The 27,370-nt window shown below is 34.4% G+C and overlaps 1 protein-coding gene across 5 annotated transcripts in view; it reads left to right on the top strand.

Moving 5' to 3' along the window:
* Positions 1 to 27,370, top strand: part of AGMO (alkylglycerol monooxygenase) — a 374,058-nt gene that overhangs the window by 220,816 nt on the left and 125,872 nt on the right. For all 5 annotated transcript variants that reach the window (XM_079932554.1, XM_079932551.1, XM_079932555.1 and 2 more), the window contains 2 exons: positions 2,023 to 2,105; positions 2,826 to 2,931. In XM_079932554.1, the coding sequence (XP_079788680.1) occupies positions 2,023 to 2,105; positions 2,826 to 2,931 (189 nt within the window). The remainder of the gene's footprint in view (positions 1 to 2,022; positions 2,106 to 2,825; positions 2,932 to 27,370) is intronic.

The raw sequence follows: 27,370 nt of genomic DNA on the forward strand, positions 1-27,370 counted from the left end.
GCCATTTAGAAAATTAGTATAGCCTGAATATAATAACAATGATAATCATCATATCACGGATTGACTTCTTACTTTATGCCAAGCACTCTTCTAAGTACTTTATTATAGTATTTGCCAAACTCATATTTTATTTCAGATGTACTGAACACATAAGAGAGGCTTAGAAATGCTGAACAATTTGACTGGTTACATGGCTAATAGGTTCAAATAATTTCAAGCGCTGCATTCTTATAGAGCATTTAAAATCATGCTATAGGTTTGGGGCACAAATCATTTCTCCCTTCCATATTAATTTTTCCCTAAAAGATCAAAAAGAAGCAATAATGGTGTAAGAAGCATTTTTCTTTAGAGACAAAATAGTTCCCCTAAGCAAACATTAATCTACTCAAGCACACCTAGTTACCTCTACCACCAAGAAAATATTTTTCTGGTGTGTTTTTTGTTTTGTTTTGTTTTTGTTTTTGTTTTTCTGCTTTACTGTCCCAAAGCAGCCACCATGGAATTCCACATACCCAAATAGTACTCTCCTGCTCTCCATTCAAACGTTCTGGAGTTCACTGAACTCCTTATCCTATATCTGATATCCAGCACTGTCTCCATATTCCTAAACATTCTGACACTTTTTATTCAGTTTTTTGACCACTCAACAATACTCTTCTACTAAACTATTGTCCTGGAGGGTTAAAGCCCCTTGGCAATTCTGGGTGCCATTGTAGGCATTTAGAAAGTAACTAGGGAGGTGTAAAAAGTTGGCCATGAGAGACAGCGCTGATTTAGAAGATGATACGGAACTGAGATATTGGATGTGAGCAGCAATTGCAATTGGTAACAAACATTTGTTTATAACTTTGGACAGATGCTACTTAGTTGTAGGTGTGTATATTAGTTAGTAATGACTTGAAATTACCTCTAGTTATTTCAGGAAAAAGAAAAAAGAGAGAGCGTTCAATCACTATTTTAGCCAACATAAAACAACCTTCGGTGTTCTCATAAAGGTGAAACATAAATACCATCAGTGAGTAGGGAAATCGTCCATTGGCTGTGCGTCTAACTCCTTGCTTTTACTGATCCACTCTCAATCTGAAGTGGTAACCATCTGGCCCTAACATGAGCTATGTAACTTCAGTATAGATCTCTGCTTCTGCCCCCTATAAGTTTGTTGCTCATATGTGTTCTACCATTGTCACACTTAAGGGTCAGGTAGGTCTGTTTCGAATTTCAGAGGCATCATTTATTTCTGTGTGATGTTGGAAAAGTTACTTCATCTTTTGATTCCAGCTTTGTTTTTTCACATATGAAGCATATATGATGATACCTACTCTGCAAGTTTGTTGGGAATATGAAAAGAATTAGCATGTGTGAAACACATAGCATGGAAGCTATAAAATAGTAGATGCTCAATAAATATTATTATTAAATTTTTACATGTAAACAAAATGCATAATTAATTTATAATTATAACAAAGAAATATGTGGTTTTTGTTACTAATTCAAAAAAGGACCCTTGACATGTACAGAGGAACATACAGATTTCATCAAATAAAAATGTGAGTGGATGTGCATAATTTCTTTCATGTATGTGTTTGCACTCATAACACATTCTCCTTTAAATATTTTCTTTATTAAAGACACCTTTGGGTTTGAAACCACGAAGAATTGGTGATATTAAAAATAACCATTGAAATGTGATATTTGTTCATAAAAATGTAAGTGATTTCTCCATATGTGGAGGCGTGTTTCAAAGAATTACGAAAGCCAAAACATCAAAGGAGAATTATTAGAAAGAACACTTTAAGCAAAACATCATTAGAATTGTCTAATTCATTCTCCAAGTGTCCAACAAGATAACTAAATGACATTAGGAAAACCAAAATGTTCTCTGCATATTCAACCTTCTTGAAAAATGTCAGTAACAAATGGTATAACAAAATAAAATTGAGTCTGTTATTGTCAGCTTTAAATTCTGATGCTCCTTTGGATGACTCATCTAAAGATCCATTGGTCTCTGTGTTTGTTTGACAGGTACTATCACAGGTCACTCTCCTTCTGAGGGCTTGCTTCATTATCCTGACTTTGACCTCCATTGGATTTCTTCTGGATCAAAAGTAAGAAATGAAATTCTTTCATTTTATGTAACTTTATAATGTGGTTTTAAAAATATATGTGAAATTTTGAAATTCAGCAAATGTTTGTTATTAAAAAAATAAAGTTGAAACTACAAATTCACACCTTCATTTTAAATGAGACAGAGTAGTGGTTTGTCTGGTTTTAAATCAAAGGTCCATTTTAAATCTAAGCCCTTTAAGTGAAATTTAGGTTTTTCAAGTATATTAAGAAAACTTATAAAATATAGTGATTAAGTCAGCAAAACATAGAGTATAACTCTGAGTATGTAATAAAACCTAAAAATTATTTATTTTTCCTTTGCTATTGAACAGTTCAGAATATACACCTAAGTGTATATATAGTTGTCTCTCGGTATTGGCAAGAGATTGGTTCCAGGACCTAGCCCCGCCCACCCCCATACCAAAATCTGCAGATGCTCAAGTCCCTTATGTAAAATGGCATAGTAGGGTTTCCCTGGTGGCGCAGTGGTTGAGAGTCCGCCTGCCGATGCAGGGGACACGGGTTCGTGCCCTGGTCCGGGAAGATCCCACATGCCGCGGAACGGCTGGGCCCGTGAGCCATGGCCGCTGAGCCTGCGCGTCCGGAGTCTGTGCTCCGCAACGGGAGAGGCCACAACAGTGAGGCCCGCGTACCGCAAACAAAACAAAACAAAACAAAACAAAATAAAGCTAATGCATGTAAATGACATTTTATTTCAGACCTAAGGCAGCTGTTCTGGAAACTTTCCGTTGCTTGGTGTTCCTAATGCTGTGTAGATTGGGTCATCTGAAGTCTTTCATCCCTTCTTTGTCATTTGCTTTTGAGGTAAGATATTTGCTTTAGGTAGCTATAGCAGGATTAAACATCTGTTGCATATTTAATTCATTCATTCAACAATGTTTTTGTCTATTTATTTTGTGACTAGTATTTGTGGGAAATTTTTACCCATTCACTTACTTGCCAGTACTTACTTGTTTTGTCACCTTGAGCTAGTTAATATTGTTGAGTCTCAGTTTTTTGGTCTCTAAATTTGGATTGATACTATTAACCTTCATAAAGTGGTTGGACAAATTGCATTGCATGATGTTTATAAAGAAAGTAGGCCATGTAGTTGTTTCTCAACAAGTGGTAGAAGTGATTTTACAAAAAGTTCTTGGCAGAGTCTCTGCCATTTGAGATTTTTCTTTTTAGGCTGTTAAAGTGAAAATTGTGACTAGGATGTTTTGTTAATTACTTACGAGAGTTAATAATTCTATAGAAATAAAATCATTAATGTAATTGAGATTTTTCTACAACTGAAAAATATGTTTAATTTGACCTGTTAGGATTAAAACTTATCTTCCAAGAACACTGAACTTTTGCATTCATATTTATGATTTTGAATCTTAGATAACTGTTAAAAAACATAATTCTCATCACTATTGTTTTAATGGACATGGTTTTATTCTTTTAAATCAAGGGTTATATTGTTTAACTTTGGTGCTGAGCAACCCGCCAACATCCTCGGAATGTGCATTGTGTAACCTTATTTAAGCATGAAACATAGATGCTAATATTCTCTCCAGTGTTAATGGAAAACTGAAAGAGACACTTTCATAATTGTGTAATAATTATAAGTTGGGACAGACGCTTTGGAAGACAATTCAGTGATACTTAGCAAATTACAGATACTCATACCCTTTGACGCAGCATTCCACTCCAAGGAATTTGTGCTACACAAATGATACGCTCACACGTGTGCAAACTGATGTATATGCAAAGTTAGTCATTTGTAATGGAATGACTGAAAACAACCTAATAGCCATTAATAGGGAACTGCTTAAATTTTGTGGTTCACTCACAAAGTAGAATATGCATTTACCAATGGAAAGAGCAAAGTTTTTAATACCAGTACGGAGCATTTATAAAAAATACATATATATTTGATCTTGCTGCATCATGTGTGTATATATTAAACAGAGAGAGAGAGAGAGGGGAAAAGAGAGAAAGAGAAAGAAAGAATAAAACTTGAAACAGGAGAATCTGTGAAGTATGCTACCATACAAGGCATATAAGTATAAAAATGAAGAAGGGGAGTTATATGCATATAAATGTACAAATATTTTTACATGTATGTAAATGTATACAGAAATATAAACAAGATCCTTACACGTGGTTGCCTGTGGGAAAGTGAATTGTGTGACTAGAAGAAAAGAATAGGGGGAAGATTCTTCATTAAGTTAATATTTTTTGGTACCTTAAAATTTCTGAACCATGTAAATATATTTCCAATTTTTAAAAAATCTAAATTAAAAAAAATGAAGTATTAAATCTTAGTACCAGGATCTTGGATATCATCTAATCTAACATATATATTTAAATAGGCATTAAATAAAGTTAATATGTCTACATGTATTTTGTTTCTTGAGGTTACAACCTAAAATCAAAATAAAGAAGCATAAATTGTACATGTTTAATGAAGTTTAGTAATATAAATGCAAAAAAAAACCCTTAAAAATAAAAAAAACATAGCATTATCACATTTTATATGAGGGAAGGCCTTCTAATTGGAGGCATGAAGGAGAGTAATTCCATTTAATGAACCTACTCTTGGGTATATTGTGGTAGTTTATCTTAAATGCTCCAGAACAAAGAGAGAATGTAGGTTCTTTAAGTTGTCCATGTTGCAAACGTGAAAAGGAATAGTTACAAAAAACACTGGGCTTTGTGGTGGTGGGATAGTGAAGGGCAGTGTAGTGTGTCCAGCTTTTGAGGGTGATGAACTCTAGGGGTGAAATGCTATCTGTTTACTTAAATTAGTCAGTAGGTAAAAGCGAATGTTAGGACTTGAGCTTTGAAGCCATATTGTCTGAATTTGATTCCTGGATCAGGAACTTACTTTCGGCGTGTCCTTGGGCAGTTATTTGATCACTTAAATATTCTTGGCCTTAACTTCCTCATCTGTAAAGGAATAAACTAATAATGTCTATCAAATAGGGTTTTGAGAATTAAATGAGATAATCTATGTAAGAGATTTAGTACAGTGCTTAACACATAGTACATGCTTAATAAATGTTAGGTGCTATTATTATTATTTTATATGAGCTTAAGGGTCCCTTGAAATAATTTTTTGGCTTGCCACGAGATCCAAAAGTCAAGTTTGGGAACTACTGACATGGGGTTGGGAAGGAGAAACAATGTTGAACGTAATGTTATGGTAATGGATTCTTAGCCTGACACTCACTTTTTTGGACATTGGACTCTGCCTCAGGTCGTTCACCTGTAAAATAGGTTTAACGAGAGCTAATATGCATAGGGCTCATACTATGTTCTAAAAGACTTACCTGCATTATTTCGTTTAGTCTTCATATCAAACTTTTGATGTGATTAGTATTCTTATTTTCATAATGGAAAACTGAGTAACAGGTTGAATCACTTGTTTGAATTCACATAGGTAATATGCAAACAAGTCAGGATACAGCAAAGGCAGTCTGACACCATAGCTCTTGATCACTAAGCAATGTTTTCTTCCATGTATTGATAGCAGTACTCACCTACCTCAGGGGGTTTAGATGAAATTTCAGATGCAGTGTAACAAAAGTACCTTGAAAAATGTGGAGAGCTAAAAGGTCTTATCCATTTAGCTGCAAAGTGCTCTGAAAAGACTAATAGTTTGAATAAGTTACCTCTGAATTATCTTTGGTTTATGATTCAAGGAGGGGAGGACCATGGCCAAATCTTTCAAGCTGCTTACCTGTTCTTTCCAGAAAGGCACACACATGGCCAATTCTTCAAGAACAGATATTGCCTGTGATTTGCCACTAAAACGTTTCCTTAAAGTGGTATAATAATGATGTCTACTCCATGTGGCTTGGTGGAAAAATTAAATGACACAAAGGAAGAACATAGGAAGCACTTGATACATTTTAATTATCATTATTCATATTACTATTATTACTGCTATTATTGTTGTTATAAAAAGTATTTGTACTACTATTATCATTATTAAAATATTATTATTATTAGCCACTGAATTTCCGAGGTTAAACCTGAATAAGTCTTCTCTGACCAGAGGTCAATAACTATGTGGTAAAGACTGGGCAAGTATTTTATTATCAACATTTTTACCTGTGAAATAGGCTTTTTTCCACTTCTTTTTAAAGTTCAAAAATTTAAAAATTAAAAACAGTTACCAAATCTTGTTTTCTAATTGTGAATTTCAAATTTGTGTTTTCCTAACATTTTTATTTCTTAGAACTTTATGTAAATCTTTGCCATTTATCAAAGTTTTACTAAAACTGTTCTTTGCACCCCACAAGTTGTACAGAAACCTAATGAATGGCCTCAGTGACTCCATTCAATATGAATTAGGACTGACTGACTAGGAGTGATTATTCTACAAGGATACAGTGTTCTCATCATTTTTCTTTGAATCTATCATTAGAATCAGAGACATTGAAGCAATTAATCCTCTTTTCTTTATAAATCAATGTTGTATGTATTGCCAACATCAGCTTGTAGCCCGACGACTCTTCTCTGTTTATCTCGAAGGCTGGTTGGAGATTGTCTGTTATATTGCTTTATCATGTAAGCCAAATTCCATAGGTGTGCATGACAACAGTCCTACGTTAAACAAGCGTACTGCTGATCACACCTGTTCAGCTAAAAACACATACGCACAAGCACACACAGACTGGAAAATTGACCTTAAAGTATTTTTCACTTAGATTATAAAAGAGCTCTTAGGTAGTTACAATTCTGAGTTAGAAATACAAGGTATAATTTGAATCTGATCCTGTGACTTCCATGTGGAAGTTTTATTCCCTTTAGCTTGGATCCACGAGAGCATTAAGTAAGGGTGTGGTGCTCTTGCTATTTATAAATAAAATTTACTGGTATACAAGAGCATAGTTGTCTATCTAGTGCATGAAATGATTAGTCCATGCCCTTGTACATTTCTTTTTGGATAGATCAATCAATATCTTGACTGACTCACATACTTTTTAAAAAACTTGCTGTTTTATGTATAAGAAATTTGACAGAAAACCAATCACCTCACTGTTTCATTCACTCATTTCTCACTCACATAAGCAACACATACTTTTTTTTCTGCTGGCTCAGGTACAATTTGTTTTTTCTAAGATCACCTATGAATTTGTGATTGATTTAACTTGCATCAGTAGCTTTAAACGTGTCTAACCTGAAAGACACTTAAAGAAAAGATAGCAAGGTCAAAGATGAATAAATATTTTGATAAGTATATAGGTATATAAGATAACGGGAAATACTTGTTTGCATATATTTTGATACTATATATGTTTTGTTTCACATAACTTTTTATTTAATTGAGGAGATAGTTTAGGGTACTGGAAAAAGCATTGGCTTTGAAGTCACACAAATCTAAGTGCCATTTCCAGCTCTGCCAATTGGTTGTATGGCCTTGAGGGATTATCTAAAATAACCACACCTTCGTTCCCTCAACAAAAAGGAGAATAAAAAACTTATGGAAGTTGTTTTTATATTCAAAGGAGTAAAGACGATAGTCTGTAGAACCTACCATAATATCTGGCATGTAAGTAATAATTATATCCACTTATCTATGCCATATTCACACACACACTACATACACAAACTACATACACACATTTAAAACAATGTTTTGAGAACTAGGGCATTAAAAGCAATGAAAACAAAAACCTGAGAATAACTGCTTATTAGTTGATTCCTAAAGAACATGCAATGTCTATAAATTTAGACCTCAGAAAAACCCTAAATTCTTACAGTTTTTGCTTGAATCATTAAAATGGAAACACATCACTGTTAAATGGTGAACCAACTTATGTCTGCTGAAGATGTGCACAAGAGGGGAGTAGAATTTGAACAAGCAGAGGGGAAGGTGGAGAACACTTGACTGAAGGGAGATTACAGTGAAAGGTCTGGAAGCAGGGGTGGCCATGGACTGTTTGAGTGATGAGATGAAACTAGTGACAACAGCCCAAGGAGTGGATCCTAATAGGAGGTAAACACATGCTCACAGAAGACAGAACCAGCCTGCCTAATGCTCTAAGTGGCAAAAGGAAACGTTTATTCAACACTTACTGAACGCCTGATCCAGCAAAAACATAGCAAAAGCCTTCCCTTTGTGAGCTCGATTTTAATCAGTGTATTAATTTTTGATTACTGTAAAAAACTTACCATAAATTTAGTGGCTTAAAACAACACACATTTACTGTCTAACAGTTTCCATGGGTCAGGAAGTCAGACACAGTTTCATTCTATGCTCTCTGCTCGGGATCTCAAAAGGCTGCATTTCAGGTGTCCACTAGATTGTGTTCTCATCTGGAGGCTTATCTATGGAAAAATCCACTTCCAAGCTCACTCAGGTTGTTGACAGAATTCATTTCCTTGCAGCTGTATGACTTAGGGCCCCACTTTCTGTGGCTTTTGACTGGAGGCTGCCCTGAGGTCCCAGAGGCCACCCGCAGGTCCCTGCCATGTGGGCTTCCTCTGCACGGCCGTCTACTTCATCAAACCCCAAAGAGAAACTCTTGCTTCAGGAAGGGCTCAGGGCCTCTTTGAAGGATTTTTACGTGATTCAGCCAGGCTCATCCAGGATACTCTACTTTTATCAAATGAAAAAGTAGATGTCCTCTTAGTGCCCTGACCACATTTTCTACTCCTTTCCTTCTTGCTTGTTTAGTTCCAGGCATGTGCAGTGTTCTAGAAACATGCTCAGTATACCCTGCCTCAGTACCTTTGCTCTTGATTTTACCTTTGCCTGCTCTTTCCCAGGAATCCACAGGACTTTTGCCCTCATATCAGGTCTTACCTGAAATGCCACCAGCCTTCCTTGGGTACCACTTTTGTTGTTGTTGTTATTTTCTAATTTTGCCTCGTCCACCCCTGATTTAATTTTCCCCTTAGTATTTATATGTATATAAGTATTTGTCTGAATTATTGTCCGTACTCTCTCCAAGTGTGGCAGACAGAACCTTGAGTGACCCCATAATCCCTGCCTCTGCTGTTTATGACCTGTCAGCCTATATAATCCCTTCCCCCAGAATGTGGGTGAGACTTGTGAATGCTTCTAGCCAATAGAATATGATAAAGACTTCAGCATTTATTTGTTGATTCAGCAAATGTTGAGTGAACACTGACAGCACCTCCTCCACAGCTATAATCACCCAAATGGGAGAGAGCAAGTTGTTGGAATTTTCACCTTACATAGAATGCTGAATTAAATATTGAATACTTCAAATAACAAGGCATGCATATTCAGATGTCCCTTGTTATCCAAAGGGTTGATCAAAATGCGTGTGTCAGGAAGTGAAGGGAGGTTTAGCAGTTCTTAGCAGCATCATGTTTCATGGAGTCTTCCTTTCTTCTTTTTAGTAAAATTCAACCTTCTTTGCTGTTTAAGTTATCTGTTCCTACAAAACAAACCAACCCCAAATTTAATGTCTTAAAATAATGAAGATTTATTATTTCTCACAATTCTGTGGTGTTTCTACCGCTGTTTTAATGTAGTCTCACGCATCAGGCTGTATTCAGCTTAAGGGTCAGCTGGGCTGAATGTACACAAGGGTCACATGAGGGGATGTCCATTTTGGCTGTTGATGGGAACACCTTTATTTTCACTCCACAAGACCTCTTTCCAGTGGACCAGACCAGGTTTTTAACCTGGCAATTTCAGGATCATGACAACTGAATCTGCCACACTTCTTGAAGCCTAGGCTCTGGAACTCAAAAAGTGTCATTTCTTCCATATTCCATTGGTCAAAGAACATCACCAGGCCAGCCATTGTTCAAGGAGTAGAAAGATAGACTCCATCTCTTGATTAGAAGAGCAGGCAATTATAAAAGGGTATGATGAATTTATGGCCATTATCTAATCTACCACATTTGGGTTTTATAATTATTTAGGTTCATCTCACAATGATGATTAGTATATCACAGGATGTAGACATATTTGCCTGAAGCCATCTTAGTTGGTTCATTTCAGCTGTACATCCATCCTCATTATGAATGTGGAGAATAGACTGCACCCAACTTTTTTTCATGAAATATATGCTAGTCTGCCATAAACATACTTATGGATTTATGTGGAAAAATAACACGCGCAGGCACGCACACACGCGCGCGCACACACACACACACACACACACTGACTTATGATATTCAATATAGAGCAGTTTTGACTAATCTATTTCAATATTATTCAAACCTCAAATATTTTTATCAACCGTACAAAGTTTGCATTTATGAAAAGTACCTATATGTTTTAAATAATACTTTCTTCATATCAACTCATAATTTTTCCATTATAGTATTTATTATGCATTAAATTATATAAAATAGTTTTTAAAAGACAGAATGAAAACCACCCACCTTAAAAATAAATATTACAATACCAGTGAAGTATTGTTAACACTGTGATGTGCTACCTGGGTGATCCTACTCTATATCACACTCCCACAGATACTACCATTGTTTTGTACTTTGTGTTTATCATTGTCATGCTTTTTCTAAACAAATTCTAATTTTTTCATATATTCTTAAATTTATCACTAAGCAATATTTGATTTATTTAAAAACTTTGAGTAAAACAAAATATCATATATGTATAGTTTCCTGCAATTTCCTTTAATTTACTGAACGTTTTGTTTCTAAAATATAGCCTTTTTATTGCATGTATTTGTACTTTATGTACATTGTATGACTGTATCCAATATCTATTCTCTAATCTTTGTTTCTAGCTTTTACTTTCACAATGCTGCAATGAAAATTCGTGCACAGGTCTTGTAGTGCACATGGCATATATGTAGTTTCTCTGGGGTTATACAAGTAGATGTGGAATTGTTGGATTGTAGGATGTGGCCCGTTTATATTCCTAAGAGAACGCTAATTTGTTTTCCAAAGTTATTGTAAAATTTACCACTAAAAGAGTATAAATTCCCTCCCCAAAGTCAGAATTGTCAGCTTTCTTAACTTTTGTTCATCTGGGGGATTAAATGATATCTCATTGTATTCCTAATTACCATCTTCTTGTTTATTACTGAAGATGATCATTATTTCATCTTCATTGGTTATTTATGTTTCTTTTCCAGTGATATGCACTTGCATATCATTTACCCATTTTTTCTATTTGGTTGTTATTTAGTTCTTTTGCTTTTTAGAAATTCTGTGTACGATACCATTCCTTCGTCATTTATATTTGTTAAAAGTATCTTTCCTCAGCTTGTAGTTTGTCTCATTGCCCCTGGATTGAACTCAGATAGGTTTTATTTCCACAGAGTAATGCCATATAATAGTATACTGCCTCCACACATAAACATGATACTACCATTCGTTATTATGAATTCTGATAAACATATACTTTTTCTTATATACATAGTGCTAAATATATCCAGCTACAGTTTTTCCTGTAACTACCAGTATAAACCTATATGAATCTTGGACAGGGTTATGAATCTAGTCTATAATTATGCAAAAATAAAAAGCTAACATATAATATGAAGTTTAATTCCACAAGCCTGACTTCTTTAGCAAGGTTTATGGGCTGTTTGAATTTTAAATACATAGATCAGAATTTCCCCTATCCTTTTTTAGGAGAAAGTACTCAAAGTTACTTCAGAATCTTTACATTATATCAAAACTGCTAAAATACTGAAATGCTCCTATGTCCATAATGCTACGTTACAGAGAATATATGAGTCTTCTATTAAACAACCCAAAAATTAGCCATTATTTCCTGTTCATTAGCTATTTATCCAATAGGTGACTATAAGCCACTTCACCAGCCAGATCACGGTTCCAGAATGTAATCCCTTTTGTACTCTTTAAATTAAGAAATTTGAAAATAACCTGCATGTGACATATTAGAGTATATGTTTTATAGGACATAAGAGATATTTATTTTTAGGAAAATATGCAACATTCATGGAATAGTATAAAATACACAAGCATTGAGGTTATTAGCAAATTTCCTTTAGATTTTTTTGTGTGTTCATATAAGAAAGTTTTTCACTCTTCTGCCTTCACCTCTAATTCAATTTAAGTATCATTGCCACTTTCTTTTAAAATGTTTTTATTCTTTCACTCTCCCTTATATTCCTTGCATTTTTATTATCTAAAGATATAAAATTTTCAATGTATAGCACATACAAACAGCAAATACTCTGTTCCAGGTCCTGTGCAGAGAGCTTTATGTGTGTAAACTCATTGACAGTGCACATGTATTTCTCATGTCCATTCATATACTGTTCTATAAGAGTGGATAGAACATAAGTAATGCATTGAATGTGGAGCAGGATTAGTAGCAAGTGAAAATAAACGATTGGGGTGATTTATATAAGGCTCCTTTTTAAAAACTCCTCTCCACTGCCTGTGTTTTTTCTAGAAATAATTACTTTTTCTTTCTATGAGCAACAAAATACTTGGTAACCAAAATAAAACAATATTAGAATATAGTACTGCTTTTTTTGTTTTACGATAGCACAAAGAGACTACATTTGACACAGTGGATTGTAGATGATCACGTTAAAATTCCTGAAATTTACTGGCCCTAGTATGAGATTTTTAAAATAAATTTTGAATCTACATACAAGAAAATATTAATCCCTGATCATTTTCTGTGTATTATATTTTCCTATTAAGATGGTTAAAAATTAAGAGATATAAATATATCTTATATTTTTACCCACCTGTCCCTTCTCCCTTAGGCTTTTATTTGAAAAGTACTAGCCTGGGCATCTACAAAATATGGTTGCTTTTGCAAATACTTTATCTTCAAGGAAATTTTCACCATCAAGCACTTTTCCCCACATTTTAATACTATATGAATTATGAGGAACACTAATTTTACATATTTCTGTTAACTTATACTCAAATCATCAAAGCATAGGTATTTTATGAAAATTTTACATCAAAATATATTGTTTTTAAAAAATATTTTAAATGCCTTTCTTTTTGTTTAGTTTTTGTTTCCTTGCTTTTGCTTTTTGCTTGTTTCACTTCTCTTGTTTGAAAACAGGAAGTGATTACTTGCCCAGAGATTAACTAGAAGAGAAAACATGTTGAATTTATTTCGATATCACAAACTTTGGAATTTTGAGTGATTTCTAAAATGGATACCATCTCTCTTAATTATATTGCTTAGATAAAAACAAAAATTTAGGAATGTTAGAAGTCTAGCGTTCTGCATCGCCCCTTCCTGACCACTGAACCAGTTTCCATCCTGTTGACTCACATCACTCTACATTTTTCATGGCTGTCCTTTTACCTGACTTATTTGTGGGTATAATCTACCAATGTCAGCATAGTGAATTACGAGCAGCAGCTTAAGGTAAACATCATTTACTCATAAGAAATTATTTCCACATCACCTTGGTTTTCGACTTGGCATTTAAAAAAAAAAGAACTCCTGTCCCTTTTTATAATCACCTGTTTTACATTTGAAATAACAAAGAGCCTCAAATTTTGCCTTCTCTAGTCTGAGTGTGCCACGAGCTGTGCTGTGATTTATGACCTGAGCATCCAACACTCTCCGCATACACTAACAAGATGGCCCACTGCATTTGAAATATATCCCCCAAATGAAAGCAAACACAGCCTTGTGATATAAAGCCTTGTCTTCATGCAAGGAATGAAACATACACAAGTTCTAATTTTTAGTCTTTCTTTTTGCATTGCCTTTAAGAATGGCTAAAATAAGTTAAGATCCATGGGTGGACAGGATTTCACACAGTAGATGAGGGCTCTAAGGGGAATCCTGACCCTGAGAAAAAGGTGCAGGGATACTTGGCAGAATGTCAGCATGGTTTCCACTAGTACATGACAGGGACTCATTATGGGCTTGCTGTTGCCTGTAAGCTGGTTTCACTACCATCAACTATGAGGCCAGAATGCCTGGTTCCAGATGCTCTCACCAATTGACCGTAAAATTGCTATGCATTTCTGGCCAAACCCAAGATTTTAAAAGCTCCCCTTCCCCTCCCCTCAACACCCTAACCCCCAATTCCCTCTAAAAAGCTGCTCATTATTCTTCCTTTGCCCCCTGATCTCAGCAAAAGAAATACTTCTGGAATCAATTAGAAATGTCTGCCCTTGATGAGGTTTGCACGTGAGTTTGGAGTTGTGAGGCTTTGATAGTGGCAGCCAACAGCTGCAGTTTCAGGTGGTAAAATCTAAGAAGGAATTTTCCAGGGTTTATTTACCGTCATAAAAATTTTAAAAATAGGCAAGACACGTTAGGAGACTGTCTCATATGCCTTTGAAAATGAAGTTAAATTTGGATTATATATTTATTTTATCTGCAGTGAGCAAACTGGAGATCTCTGATTGGGGGAATCTTTCCATTGCTTTAATAGATTGTGTCAAATGGTTATAAATTCTGGAAATGGGGATCTCCTTTCTGAAGGTTAATGGTAAAAGAACATCTGTTATTTCTTCTGTCATATTAATTGCTTGACAACTAAAGATAGTCAAGGTTAAGGGAAGTCAAAACCCATTTTCTGAAAATAATGTGAATTAATACTGTGTAATACGTTCGCCTACTCTTTTTCTCTCTAGCTATATGTGTATATGTTATTTAATAAAAACTATAATAAGAATTTTTTTCCTTTTTAACCATAGTTATTTGGTAAGCTTTTATTAATGCTCATTTGATAAGATGCTGTAAGCTTCTTTTTATATTTTGTATCCAACTAAAGCACATCAGCTATTGTAGCATGAAAATGACATGATTTTCCTAAAGCCAAATTAAAAGGCAAAGTAACACAGGTATTCAAATTATCACTGGGCACATGTCCGTTTCTTTCCTTAAGTACATGACATGCTTCCTGGAAGTCTGCTTCTGTTTCTCCTGCTGGCCAAAAAGCAGAGAAAATTTCAACAGTACATTTTTAGCACTGAAATTTTCACTCATGCCTTCAAGAAATATTACCAAGTTTTCTTCTAAGAGGATCACCATTAAAAACAGAATTTTAGGGCTTCCCTGGTGGCGCAGTGGTTGAGGGTCCGCCTGCCGATGCAGGGGACACGGGTTCGTGCACCGGTCTGGGAAGATCCCACATGCCGCGGAGCGGCTAGGCCCGTGAGCCATGGCCGCTGAGCCTGCGCGTCCGGAGCCTGTGCTCCGCAACGGGAGAGGCCACACCAGTCAGAGGCCTGCGTACCGCAAAAAAAAAAAAAAAAAAAAAAACAGAATTTTAGTTCCCAGAACTACCTATTACTTCTGTAGTCAAATGGAACTTTAAGCACCTGTTATTTCCTCTTAAAGTATTGCAATTTCTACTTATATAATGGTGGAGAGGTATGTAAAAGGAATTTTGTGTCTGTTTCTCTGGTAGTATCTTCATATTTAACGGCAACAGAGATAAGTTTAAATTTGCATTTTTATGAGAACTCTTACCACATGTGCAGACATCTGCCTACCAGTTAGTCTGGTTTCTAGATTGAAGTATATTAGTTAGTAAAACTAAATGAATAAATTACTGTATTATCAAGTGTACCTAATATATCATACAATTTTATTATATTCATGGAATAACTTTAAGTAGGCTGAAAAACTCAGTTGCTTAAAATACCTAATGTCACATGTATGCCACAATGTAATAAAGGTCAAAAAGACATATATTACCTAATAGTTTGCTGGGTAAAGTAGCATACCAACAACAACATAAACCAAAAGAAACAAGACTGAACAACTTAATTACCATCTTTCAAAAATAATGCCTTATTTATCCTTCTCAAGGTCCTCCATATGCTCTGCATGTTATTGGTGAGCCAAACTTCCTTTTACTGAGTAAAACAAAAAAAGCGATATGCAGCCTTTAAGAACATTCTAAAAGTTACTTCCTTGTGATCAACTTGTTACAGAAAGGAAAAGCTGACTAATTTGTTCATTCCTTTTCTCTGTGATGAAACATCCCGTGTGTTTTCTAAATATGTTCAGAACTAAGAGCAAAATCTATCTGTTTGGTATTAAGCCCATTGATAGTTGCAAACCCGCTAATAACCATTTGGACATGCAATCTCAGAGAAAAGGATCTAGCTGATGGAGAATTACCACCTGACACCCTTACTTGTGACTCCTAAGTTTGCTGTTTAACTGGTATTATCTTCTCTTCACGCTTACATAATGGATCAGGGAATCAGCTGATACAGATTAAAAGCTAATATGGATTTTCAACACAGCTTATGCTGTGTTTTATATTATTCCCACCAAAATTCAATACTTGTAAGGAATTTGATCTAGTGTACAGCCCAAGAGGCTACTACCTCTTTTAAATTGTGTTTGTTTATGACAGTGTCTGATACTGGCTCAGCCTAGCTTTGTACAAGTGTTTAAAATACTGTGATGAGATGGAGAAAAAACTGGCATCAGGTTCCAGACACATGGATGTTATGAATTAACAACATGAGGAAAATCACTTAGTTCTCAGTTTCACCATCTGTAAAGTCAAGGGAATGAAGTTGATTTCTAAAGTTACTTCAATGTTTAAGGTTTCATACTGGCTATGTAATTTTTGAAAAACAGATTAAATAGATACTATTGGTTTACATTCATATGATTAATTCACTAAGAAGAGTGCAATTCTGAGGAATCTTTGGGAAATGAAGTATTGACTCTATGAGATTTTTCAGTACATGATGTGTGAGAACATGAAAGATAGGCCTGGGACAATAATAATCCTAATCGTGCTTTGCGAGAATTTAATTGCACCTGCATATAATCACCACTTCACCCTTTTCAACCTAGAGTCACTCCAAACAAATGAATAATCAAAACAGATTTTAAAAGTTTGCTTGCTATAAGTCCATTTTTCCAGATAAGCTTTCTTAATGGTGATGATGGAGCTTAGAAGGGTTCCAGGCCAGTGGAAATGGAGTCAGGTCATTGGAGTGGGCTCTGAAACAAATCTGTGACTGGGAGAACACTGGATATTGAAATACTAATCCCAGTATCTATGATATAAATTGAAAGCAAGTCTTTAACAAGGCTCTCTGAGAATCCTTGTGCCAAAAACTGATAATAGCTGTGCACAGAGAGTGTTATCCATGTTCAGCAACATTGTTATTGTCAATGTGCCTAGAGTTAAGGCAACCAGAGGAATATATTACTTCCACTTTGTTCTCCTAAAGTGTCAATTATAAATCACTGAGGTGTCACTCACAGGAAGAAGTCTCAATGTGAGACACATGAGTGGTTTACAATCAGCATGTGAAAGTGTTTAATCAAAATACATTAGTCAGATAACTTAGAAAAAACTTTGCTCTTCCATTTTTTGTTAGTGATACTATGTGGAAATTGCAGTGCAAAAAAATATTTTCCTCAGTTTGCTAAATATTCTTCAGATGATTGCCGAAGGCTATGGATAATTTTGTATTAGATTTCTGTTTATTTTAAAACCAACAAGTAAAATGGTAGACTAATTTCAATGTGCAATGGTACTTTTAGCTCAGGCTTATTTCATTATTCCAGAGAAAAATCTTCACATGAAAATCAGGGAGATTCTTTATTTATATTTATCCTCAGTAATAATGGCCCTGAAAAAGTAGGTTATCTGACTGTATGAACACACAAATGTTACAAAGCAGCAAATGGAAGGGACTGTAGCCAAAGCTATAGTAGATTAATACATACTTGAGAATACCTGTTCCCAATTAACCATAGAATGTATTCCAGGTCATTACAGGTGTAAATATGACACCACCAAAAGAAACTAACAAAGCTTCAATAACTGACCCTAAAGAAATGGAGATCTATGAACTGTCAGACAAAGAATTCAGAATAATCTTCTTAAGGAAGTTTAGTGAACTACAAGAAGGCACAAACAGACAACTAAACAAAAGTAGGAAAACAATGTATGAACAGAATGAGAAGTTTGACCAGGAAATAGCAACCATAAAAAAAAAAAGCAACAGAAAAACTAGAGTTGAAAAATACAAAACCTGAACTGAAGAATTCAATAGAGGTTTTCAAAAATAGATGTGACCACACAAAAGAAAGATTCATCTACCTAGAGGACAGGACATTTGAATTACCCAAAGGATCAAAAATAAATAAATAAAAGAGAAAAAGAAAAAGTGAAGAAAGCCTACTATGGGAATGGTAATTACGGGATGCAATGAAAATATATAATATTTGCATTATGGGAATTCCAGAAGGAGAAGAGAAAGATAAAGGGATAGAATATTTAAAGCAACAGTGGCTGAAAACTACCCAAACATGGGGAGAGAAATGGACATACAGATCCATGAGGCCCAAAGGCTCCAAATAGGTTGAAATCATATAGGGCTAAATTTGTCAAAAATCAAAGACAAAAAAATAATTTTAAGAGCAGCAAGAGAAGAGAAAAGTTATGTAGGAGGTAACCCCCATAAAAGTATCAGTGAATTTCTCAATAGAAACTATTCTGGCCAGGAGGGAATGGTATGACATATTCAAAATATTGAAAGAAAATAACTGTCAACTGAGAATTCTATATCCAGTGAAGCTATTCTTCAGAAACAAAGTAGAGATAAAGACTCCTGAACAAACAAAAGCTGAGGGAATTCATTACCACAAGACCTGCCTTACAAAAAATGCTAAAGTGGGTTCTTTAGTGGAATTAAAATAATGCTAATTAACAACATAAAAACATAAAAGGGTAGCACAAATCTCACTGCTAATGGTAAATATATAGTCTAGTTAGATTTTGTAATATGATAATACTGGTGCATAACTCACAACTTTAGTTTAAAAGTTAAAAAAAGAACATGTAAAAATAACCATGACTACAAGTCTAATCTGTTTTAGTTATACAATATAAAAATATGTAAGTTGTAAAAAACAACATCCTAAAATATGAGGGGAAGAGAAGTGAAAGTGTAAAGTTTAGAAATTTTATTGAAGTTAAGCTGTTATCAATTTAAAATAGGCTGTTAAAATTCTAAGATATTTTATGTAAGCTTCACAGTAACCAGAAATGAAAATCCTATAGCAATTACACAAAAGAACTATAGACTATAAAAAAGTTAAAGCATACTGATAGCAAAAGACATCGTGACACAAAACAGAGAGCAGGGTAAAAAACAAGGAACAACGGATCTATAAAACAAACAGAAAACAATTAACAAAATGGCAATTGTAAGTCCTTATCTATCAATAATTTCATATAAATGTAAATTGATTAAAATTTCTGATCAAAATTCATAGAATAGCTCAAATGGATAATAAAAACAAAATCCAACAATATGCCTACAAGAGATGCACTTTAGCCTTAGAGACACACATAGAGAGTAAAGGGATGGACAAGATATTTCAAGCAAATGGTATCAAAATAAAAGCAGAAATAGCTATACTCAGACAAAATAGACTTTAAACTAAAAGTGGTAAAAAGAGACAAAATCATTATATAATTATAAAGAGCTCAATCCATCAAGAAGATATAGCATTTATAAATATTTATACATCCAACAGTAGAGTACCTAAATATATAAAGCAAAATATGACAGAGCTAAAGGGAGAAGTAATCAGTAATACAATAATAGTTGGGGACTTTAATCCCCACTCTCAATAATGGATAGATTATCTATACAGAGAATCAATGAGGAAACAGTGATCTGAACAACACTATAGATTAAATGGATGTAACAGACATATACAAAACAGACACATACAAAACATTTTATCTGACAACAGTGGAATACATTCTTCTCAAGTGCACATGGAACATTTTCTAGGAAAGACCATATGTTAGGCCACAAAACAAGCCTTAGCAAATTCAAGAAGACTGGAATCATACCAAATATCTCCTCTGATCACAATGGCATGAAACTAGAAAGCAATAACAAGAAAAACACTGGAAAAGTCATGAACACATGGAAATTAAACAACACTCTCCTGAATGACAGATGGGTTCAAGAAGAAATTACAGTGGAAATAAAAAAGTTTCTTGAGACAAATTAAAATGAAAATACAATATACAAGACTTATAGGATGCAGCAAAATCAGTTCTAAGAGGGAAGTTCATAACAATAAGTGCATACATTAAGGAGCAAGAAAGACCCCAAATAAATAACCTAACTCTATACCTTAAGGAACTAGAAAACAGAGAACAAACTGAGCCCAAAATTAGCAGAAAAAAAAAAAAAAGAAAGAAAAGAAATAATGAAGATTAGAGCAGAAATAAATGAAATAGCCAAAAAAATAGAAAAGTTTAATTAAAATAGATGATTCTTTAAAAAGCTAAACAAAACTGACAAACCTTTATCAAGGCTAACCAAGAAAAAGGACCCAAATCAACAAAATTATACATGTAAAAGGAGACATTACAACTGATACCACAGAAATTCAAGAGATCATAACAGGCTACTATGAAGAACTATGTGCCAATAAACTATCAACCTAGAAGAAATGGAAAAAAATTTTAGAAACATACAACTTATTAAGACTGAATCACGGAGAAATAGAGAATATGAATAGAACAATTGTTAGTAAGGAGATTTAATCAGTAATCAAAAATCTCCCAACAAATAAAAGCCGAGGACCAGATGGCTTCATTGGTGAATTTTACCAAACATTTAAAGAAAAATTAGCATCAATCCTTATCAAAATCTTCTCAAAATTGAAGTGGAGCGAACACTTCAAAACTTATTTTACAAGGCCAGAATTATTCTGATACCAAAACCAGAACAAGACACTACTAGGAAAAAAAACTACAGGCCAATATCCCTGATGAGTATAGATGCAAAAATTCTCCATCAAATACTAGCAAACCAAATTCAGCAGCATATTAAAAAGATCATTTACCATGATCAAATGGGATTTATCCCTAGGATTCAAGGATGGCACAACATACACAATCAATCAATATGATACATCACCTTAATAGAATGAGAAAATAATCATATGATCATTTCAGTAGACACAGGAAAAGCATTTGGCAAAATTCAACATCCATTTATTATAAAAACTCTTAACAAATTAAGCGTAGAAAGAACATACATCAACATATTAAATGCTAACTATGACAAGTCCACAGCTAACATACTCAGTGGTGGAAAGTTGGAAGTTTTTCTCTAAAATCAGGATAAGGGTGCCCACTCTCACCACCCCTATTCAACATAGTACTAGAAGTCTCAACTAGAGAAAATAGGCAATAAAAAGAAATAAAAGGTATCAGAATTGGAAAGGAAGAAGTAAAATTATCTCTGTTTGCATACGATATGATTATAGAGAAAATCCTAAAGCTTCAAATAAAATTTGTTAGATCTAGTCAATGAATTCAGTAGTTTCTGGATACAAAATTAACATACAAATATCAGTAGTATTTCTATACAATAAGAACAAAATAAGAAATCGATCTCATTTATAAAATGATCAAAAACAATAAAATACTTAGGAATAAATTTAACTAAAGAGATGAAATTTCTCTGCTGAAAACTAAAGGACATCGAAAGAAATTGAAGAAGACACAAATAAATGGAAAGGTATCCATGTTCATGGATTGGAAGAATTAATATTGTTAACATGTCAATACTACCAAAAGCCTTCTATACATTCAATGTAATCCCTATCGAGATTCCAATGGCATTTTTTGCAGAAGTAGAAAAAATAGCCCTAAAATTTATATCTAACCACAAGAGGCCCTGAATAGCCAAAGAAGTTCCAAGGAAGAACAAAGCAGGAGGTATCACACTTCCTGATATACTGTAAAGCTATAGTCATCAAAACTGTATGGTACTGGCAAATAGACCAGTTGAACAGTATCAAGAACCCAGAAATAAACTCGAGTATATATGGTCAATTAATATTTGATAAGGGAGATAAGAATACTCAATGGAGAAAGGACAGTCTCTTCAATGAATGGTGCTGAAATAATTGGATATTCACATATAAAAGAATGAAACTGGACCCATATCTTATACTGCTTACAAAAGTTAACTCAAAATAGATTAAAGACTTCAATATAAGACCTGAAACCGTAAAACTCCTAGAAGAAAACAGGCATAAACCTCCTTAACATGGGTCTTAGTAATGATTTTTTTTTTGGATATGACACAAACAACAAAATGAAAATTACATAAGTGGGACTACATCAGACTAAAAAGCTTCTGCACAGCAAAGGAAACCATCAACAAAGTGAAAAGACAACCCTTGAAATGGGAAAAAAATATTTGCAAAATATATATCTGATAAGGGACTAATATCCAAAATATATAAAGAACTCATACAACTCATTAGCAAACCCCTCCAAATATCCCTATTAACAGTAGACAAAAGAGCTGAATAGATATTTCTCCAAAGAAGATCTAGGAAGGGCCAACACATACATGAAAAAATACTCAGTATCCCTAGTCATTGGGGAAACACAAATTAAAAGTACTTGATATCATCTTATACCTATTAGAATGACTATCATAAAAAACATAGATAAATGCTGGTGTGAATGTGTAACAAAGGAACCCTTGTATACAGTTGGTGGATTGTAAATTAGTACAATCACTGTGGCAAACAGTATGGAGGATCCTCAAGAATTAAAAATGGAACTAACATATGATCCAGCAATTACACTTCTGAGAATACATTCAAAGGAAATGAAAATACTAACTTGAAAAAATATCTGCATCCTCATGTTTATAGCAGCATTAATTACAATAGCCAAGACATGGCTTATAAGTTAAATAACTACTAGGATGTAATGTACAACATGATGACTATAGCTAACACTGCTGTATGACATATAGAAAAGTTGCTAAGAAAGTAAATTCTAAGAGTTCTCATCACAAGAAGTTATTTTTCTTTCCTTTCTTTTTATTGTATCTATATGAAAAGATGGACGTTAGCTGAACCTAGTGTGGTAATTACTTCACAATATATGTAAATCAGACTATCATGCTGTATGACTTAAACTTATACAGTGATGTATGTCAATTTTTTTCAATAAAACTGGGAAAAGTTTTGATAGTTTACCAACATTTTTAAATCAGGAAACTTTAAGAACCTGGATTAATGATTTCTCTTGAAAAATTTAAAGATCTGGCAACACTGAACTGGCATTCCCATAGGACATTAATGAGTTAAAGCCAAAGAATGGTTTTGAGTCCATGAATGGTCCTCTAGGCAGGGTTTTGACTCTTGCGCGTCATAGACATCAAGAAGGACAGGCAAATAAGGACAGACAGCATGTAAGTCCCTGTAACTTTGTGCCATGGAAGAAAATGACTAGATTACCTATTATAGATTAAAGGAGGATGTTTCAATACTGAAATGAAACTAAATGGAGGGATAAACCGCTGTTGTCAGCTTTCATCATTTGAGATATTTTAGAATTGGAAGAAACCTAATTATCCTTTTTGGCACTTTACAGATGTGCCCTACATGTGACATGGATCTAAGTCTTTTGCTGTTTGTATATTTATGGTTTGTAGGTGCATGAAATTTGTCAGGAGGTGCGTAGAAACACACACACACACACACACACACACACACACACACACACACACACACAATAACATTGGAATACTCTGGGGAGAGAAATTGCATGGCAGGAGAACAGATGTGGAAGGGACCTTTTCACAGAATCTTTAAAGGTTGATTCATGTGAATGTACTACCTATTTTTATGACCTATGTTGATAGGCCAAAGAGTAATTTTTTCCATAAATGTATAAGAAATAAACATAATACCCTAAAGCGTGTACATTTAGATATATAAAATGGTTACTTGTAAATACAGTTCTAATTCAAACAAATGGATCTAATTAAAAAAAGAACAAGGTGCACTTCAATTTAGACAACTTTGCTTTTTGCTGATAATCAACACTAAAATAACTGGTTTTTTCAAAGCCATATGTTGAATATACTCAACTCATTTGTCTGATTTTAACCCTTGAATAATTTTTAAAAAGTAACCTCTTGACTAAAGTCAAACTGTTGAATTTTTCTGAGTATAACTTTTAAAAACTGCTTTATGTTTTACTTCTAGATCTGTGATTTAGAAAAATGAGGGGGCTTGAAATATAAGGAAGGTACAACAATACCATATTCCTCTTATTATTTAGGTGTTATGCAAGAAAGAGTAAAGTAAATTATCCCCTTAACTGTCAAATAACAATTGCGTGATGAGGTAAGATTAGCAAATATCATGCTTTACCATTGAATCCTAAGCCCAGAACTCTTGAAACACTTTGTAATATTTAAATGTTAGAAATATGTGTTATGAAGAAATGAATATACAAAGCCCAAGTTATTTACTAAATGAAGTATTTGAGACCTAGACCAAACAACGCTGTTACTTCTTTCCCAATGGGATTTGAGTGATTACATCTGTCTTGGCAGAAGTGGATTGGTTTATCTTAATGTAGAGTCCATGTAATGCTTATATTATATTGTTTACATTGCTGATTGAATGCTAATATACAGTGTATGCAGTTGAGACGCCTGTTTCCAGTTTGAAGGGTATAGTTTTTATATGACAAAGAATACTATCAATGGGTTTTGATATTTACCTGAATATAATGCATCTTTTTTGTATTACATCTACCAAGAAAGAATCAGTATTTTTCTTCCTATTCACAACAAAAATCTATTTAAATGATCCTTTCTTTTATTTATAAGGAAAATGTTTAGTTATATTGAACAATAATTATATTAGCACTTATTAAGAATTAATATTTTATTACTAAAACATTGAGGTTTCATTCAACTTACTGGATTGAATACATCCATCCATCAGTCACATACTCAAGAAACATTAAGTACCAACTTTGCGCTGGAATTGTTATCATAGAGGTTAGGAACAGGGAGTGGGAACTCACAAATTTTGGTTTGGGTTCTGGCTTTGATATTTACAAGTTGTGCGAAAATTAGTAAGTTTTCAAGCTTTCAGGGGATAACAATAGAATTGTTGCAAGAATTAAATGATATATTGGATGTAAAACACTTAATTTTGCTGCATGGTACATATTTAACAAGTGCTAGCTGGTGTTGTTACTGATGATGAAAACAACAATAACAACAGCACCAGTACCAAGTATTGAGACCGATACTAAGGGAAAATGGCAAATGAGACATTATCCCAGTCTTTAAGAAGGTGGAGGAGATGATCAAATAGACTAGTAATTCCAGTAGAGTTTGATAAATGCTGTGTTAAAGTTATGCACAGCATGCTCTGAGAGAACAAAGAAGAAAAGCATGAACAATCCAGTTGTGGTGTGTGATAAGATTTCCCGAGGTGATGATGTGTATCTTGAGCATCAGTGGAAGTTTACCAACTGAAGGGTTTTGAGGGAGGGCATGTCCAGCAGACCAAACAGCTTGGGCCAAGGCGGTAGGTGAGAAAATGGCCACCATGTTGGGGAATTGACAGTAGTTCTTTATGGCTCTAGTGTTAGGTGACAGTGGAAGAACGCAAGGGATAATATTAGAAAAATGGAAAGTGCGATAGCAGAAAAAGAAGTGTAGAGAGTACACAATAGGAGTTTGGGGTTTTGTCCTCACGGCATCACCACCAATGCCATTGAAGAGTTTTAAGCACAGAGGCCGTTTGCTTAGACTCACATTTTAATATAATCACTGAAATGGTTTTGTAAAGAAAGAATTGGTAGGGAACAGGTAAGAGACAAGACATGTATTAGGGATTAATTGTAGTAATCCTGGTAAGATATGACAGTGACTTGAACTAGGATAGTCACTCTACGGAGAGAGGGATAGAGAAAAGTGAGAAATTTAGGATAATTTATGTCAGCATCTCAGGAAAATTACAATCTCACCAGAGAGATAAAACTAATAGAAGAGAGTAAGGTAACTAATTCAGGTAAAATGTTGAGAGAGGTTATATTTAAGTTTAGAGATTTATTCAACCAATGAAAAAGCATCATACCATTTAGGTGGTCCTACATGCATATTCCTAGTTTCAAATTGTAATATATTTTTGCTCCACAGATTAATTCTAGGTCTGAAACCATTAGTCTGTTGCAAAATTAGCAATGCCTAAAACTCTGTGTTGCTTTAGCTTTGTTGAGAGAAACTCAAACTCCTTAACTGGTGTCCTTAATTAGGACACCAGTATTTGTAATTACATATATGTATGCATTTATTTATTCAGTAAATATTATTGAGTGCCTATTATGTATCATACATGGATGTAGGTGTTTCAGATGTATCAGTGACCAAAAATATGTATTATTTTCTAAATGGGTAATCAAGAAATTCTTGATTTAAGCTTGGAATTGTATCTTTTTATTTGTAACAGCCCGACTGATAGCCAAGTTGTTTCTTTTTTTAAAATCCCAAATCTGTAAGAGGAAAATGATAGCCAGCATCATCCACTGAATTTTATGGATAGTTAGAGTAAAAATTATTATTTTCTAAATCTTGTTTCCCATATGTACATGAGTGAGTACAAATTTCAACTTTTTTTTTTGTGGTACGTGGGCCTCTCATTGTTGTGGCCTCTCCTGTTTCGGAGCACAGGCTCTGGACACGAAGGCTTAGCGGCCATGGCTCACAGGCCTAGCCGCTCCACGGCATGTGGGATCTTCCCGGACCGGGGCACGAACCCATGTCCCCTGCATCGGCAGGCGGACTCTCAACCACTGTGCCACCAGGGAAGCCCCCCAAATTTCAACTTTTAAACCATGTTTAAAATGGAATATTACTCAGCCATAAAAAGAAACGAAATTGAGCTATTTGTAATGAGGTGGATAGACCTAGAGTCTGTCATACAGAGTGAAGTAAGTCAGATAGAGAAAGACAAATACCGTATGCTAACACATATATATGGAATTTAAGAAAAAAAAATATCATGAAGAACCTAGGGGTAAGACAGGAATAAAGACACAGACCTACTGGAGAACGGACTTGAGGATATGGGGAGGGGGAAGGGTGAGCTGTGACAAAGCGAGAGAGAGGCATGGACATATATACACTACCAAACGTAAGGTAGATAGCTAGTGGGAAGCAGCCGCATAGCACAGGGACATCAGCTCGGTGCTTTGTGACCACCTGGAGGGGTGGGATAGGCAGGGTGGGAGGGAGGGAGATGCAAGAGGGAAGAGATATTGGAACATATGTATATGTATAACTGATTCACTTTGTTATAAAGCAGAAACTAACACACCATTATAAAGCAATTATACTCCAATAAAGATGTAAAAAAAAATGATGGTGGCTTTATATAGGGTGATAACAGTAGGCTAGAGAGATGTGAATAGATTCGAGATATTTACATGGTAGAATATTTATAATCATAAAACATTTGCTTTATTTTATGTTTATATATATATATGTATAACTG

Source organism: Stenella coeruleoalba, assembly GCF_951394435.1.
Source record: "Stenella coeruleoalba genome assembly, chromosome: 9".
Classification (NCBI taxonomy): domain Eukaryota; kingdom Metazoa; phylum Chordata; class Mammalia; order Artiodactyla; family Delphinidae; genus Stenella; species Stenella coeruleoalba.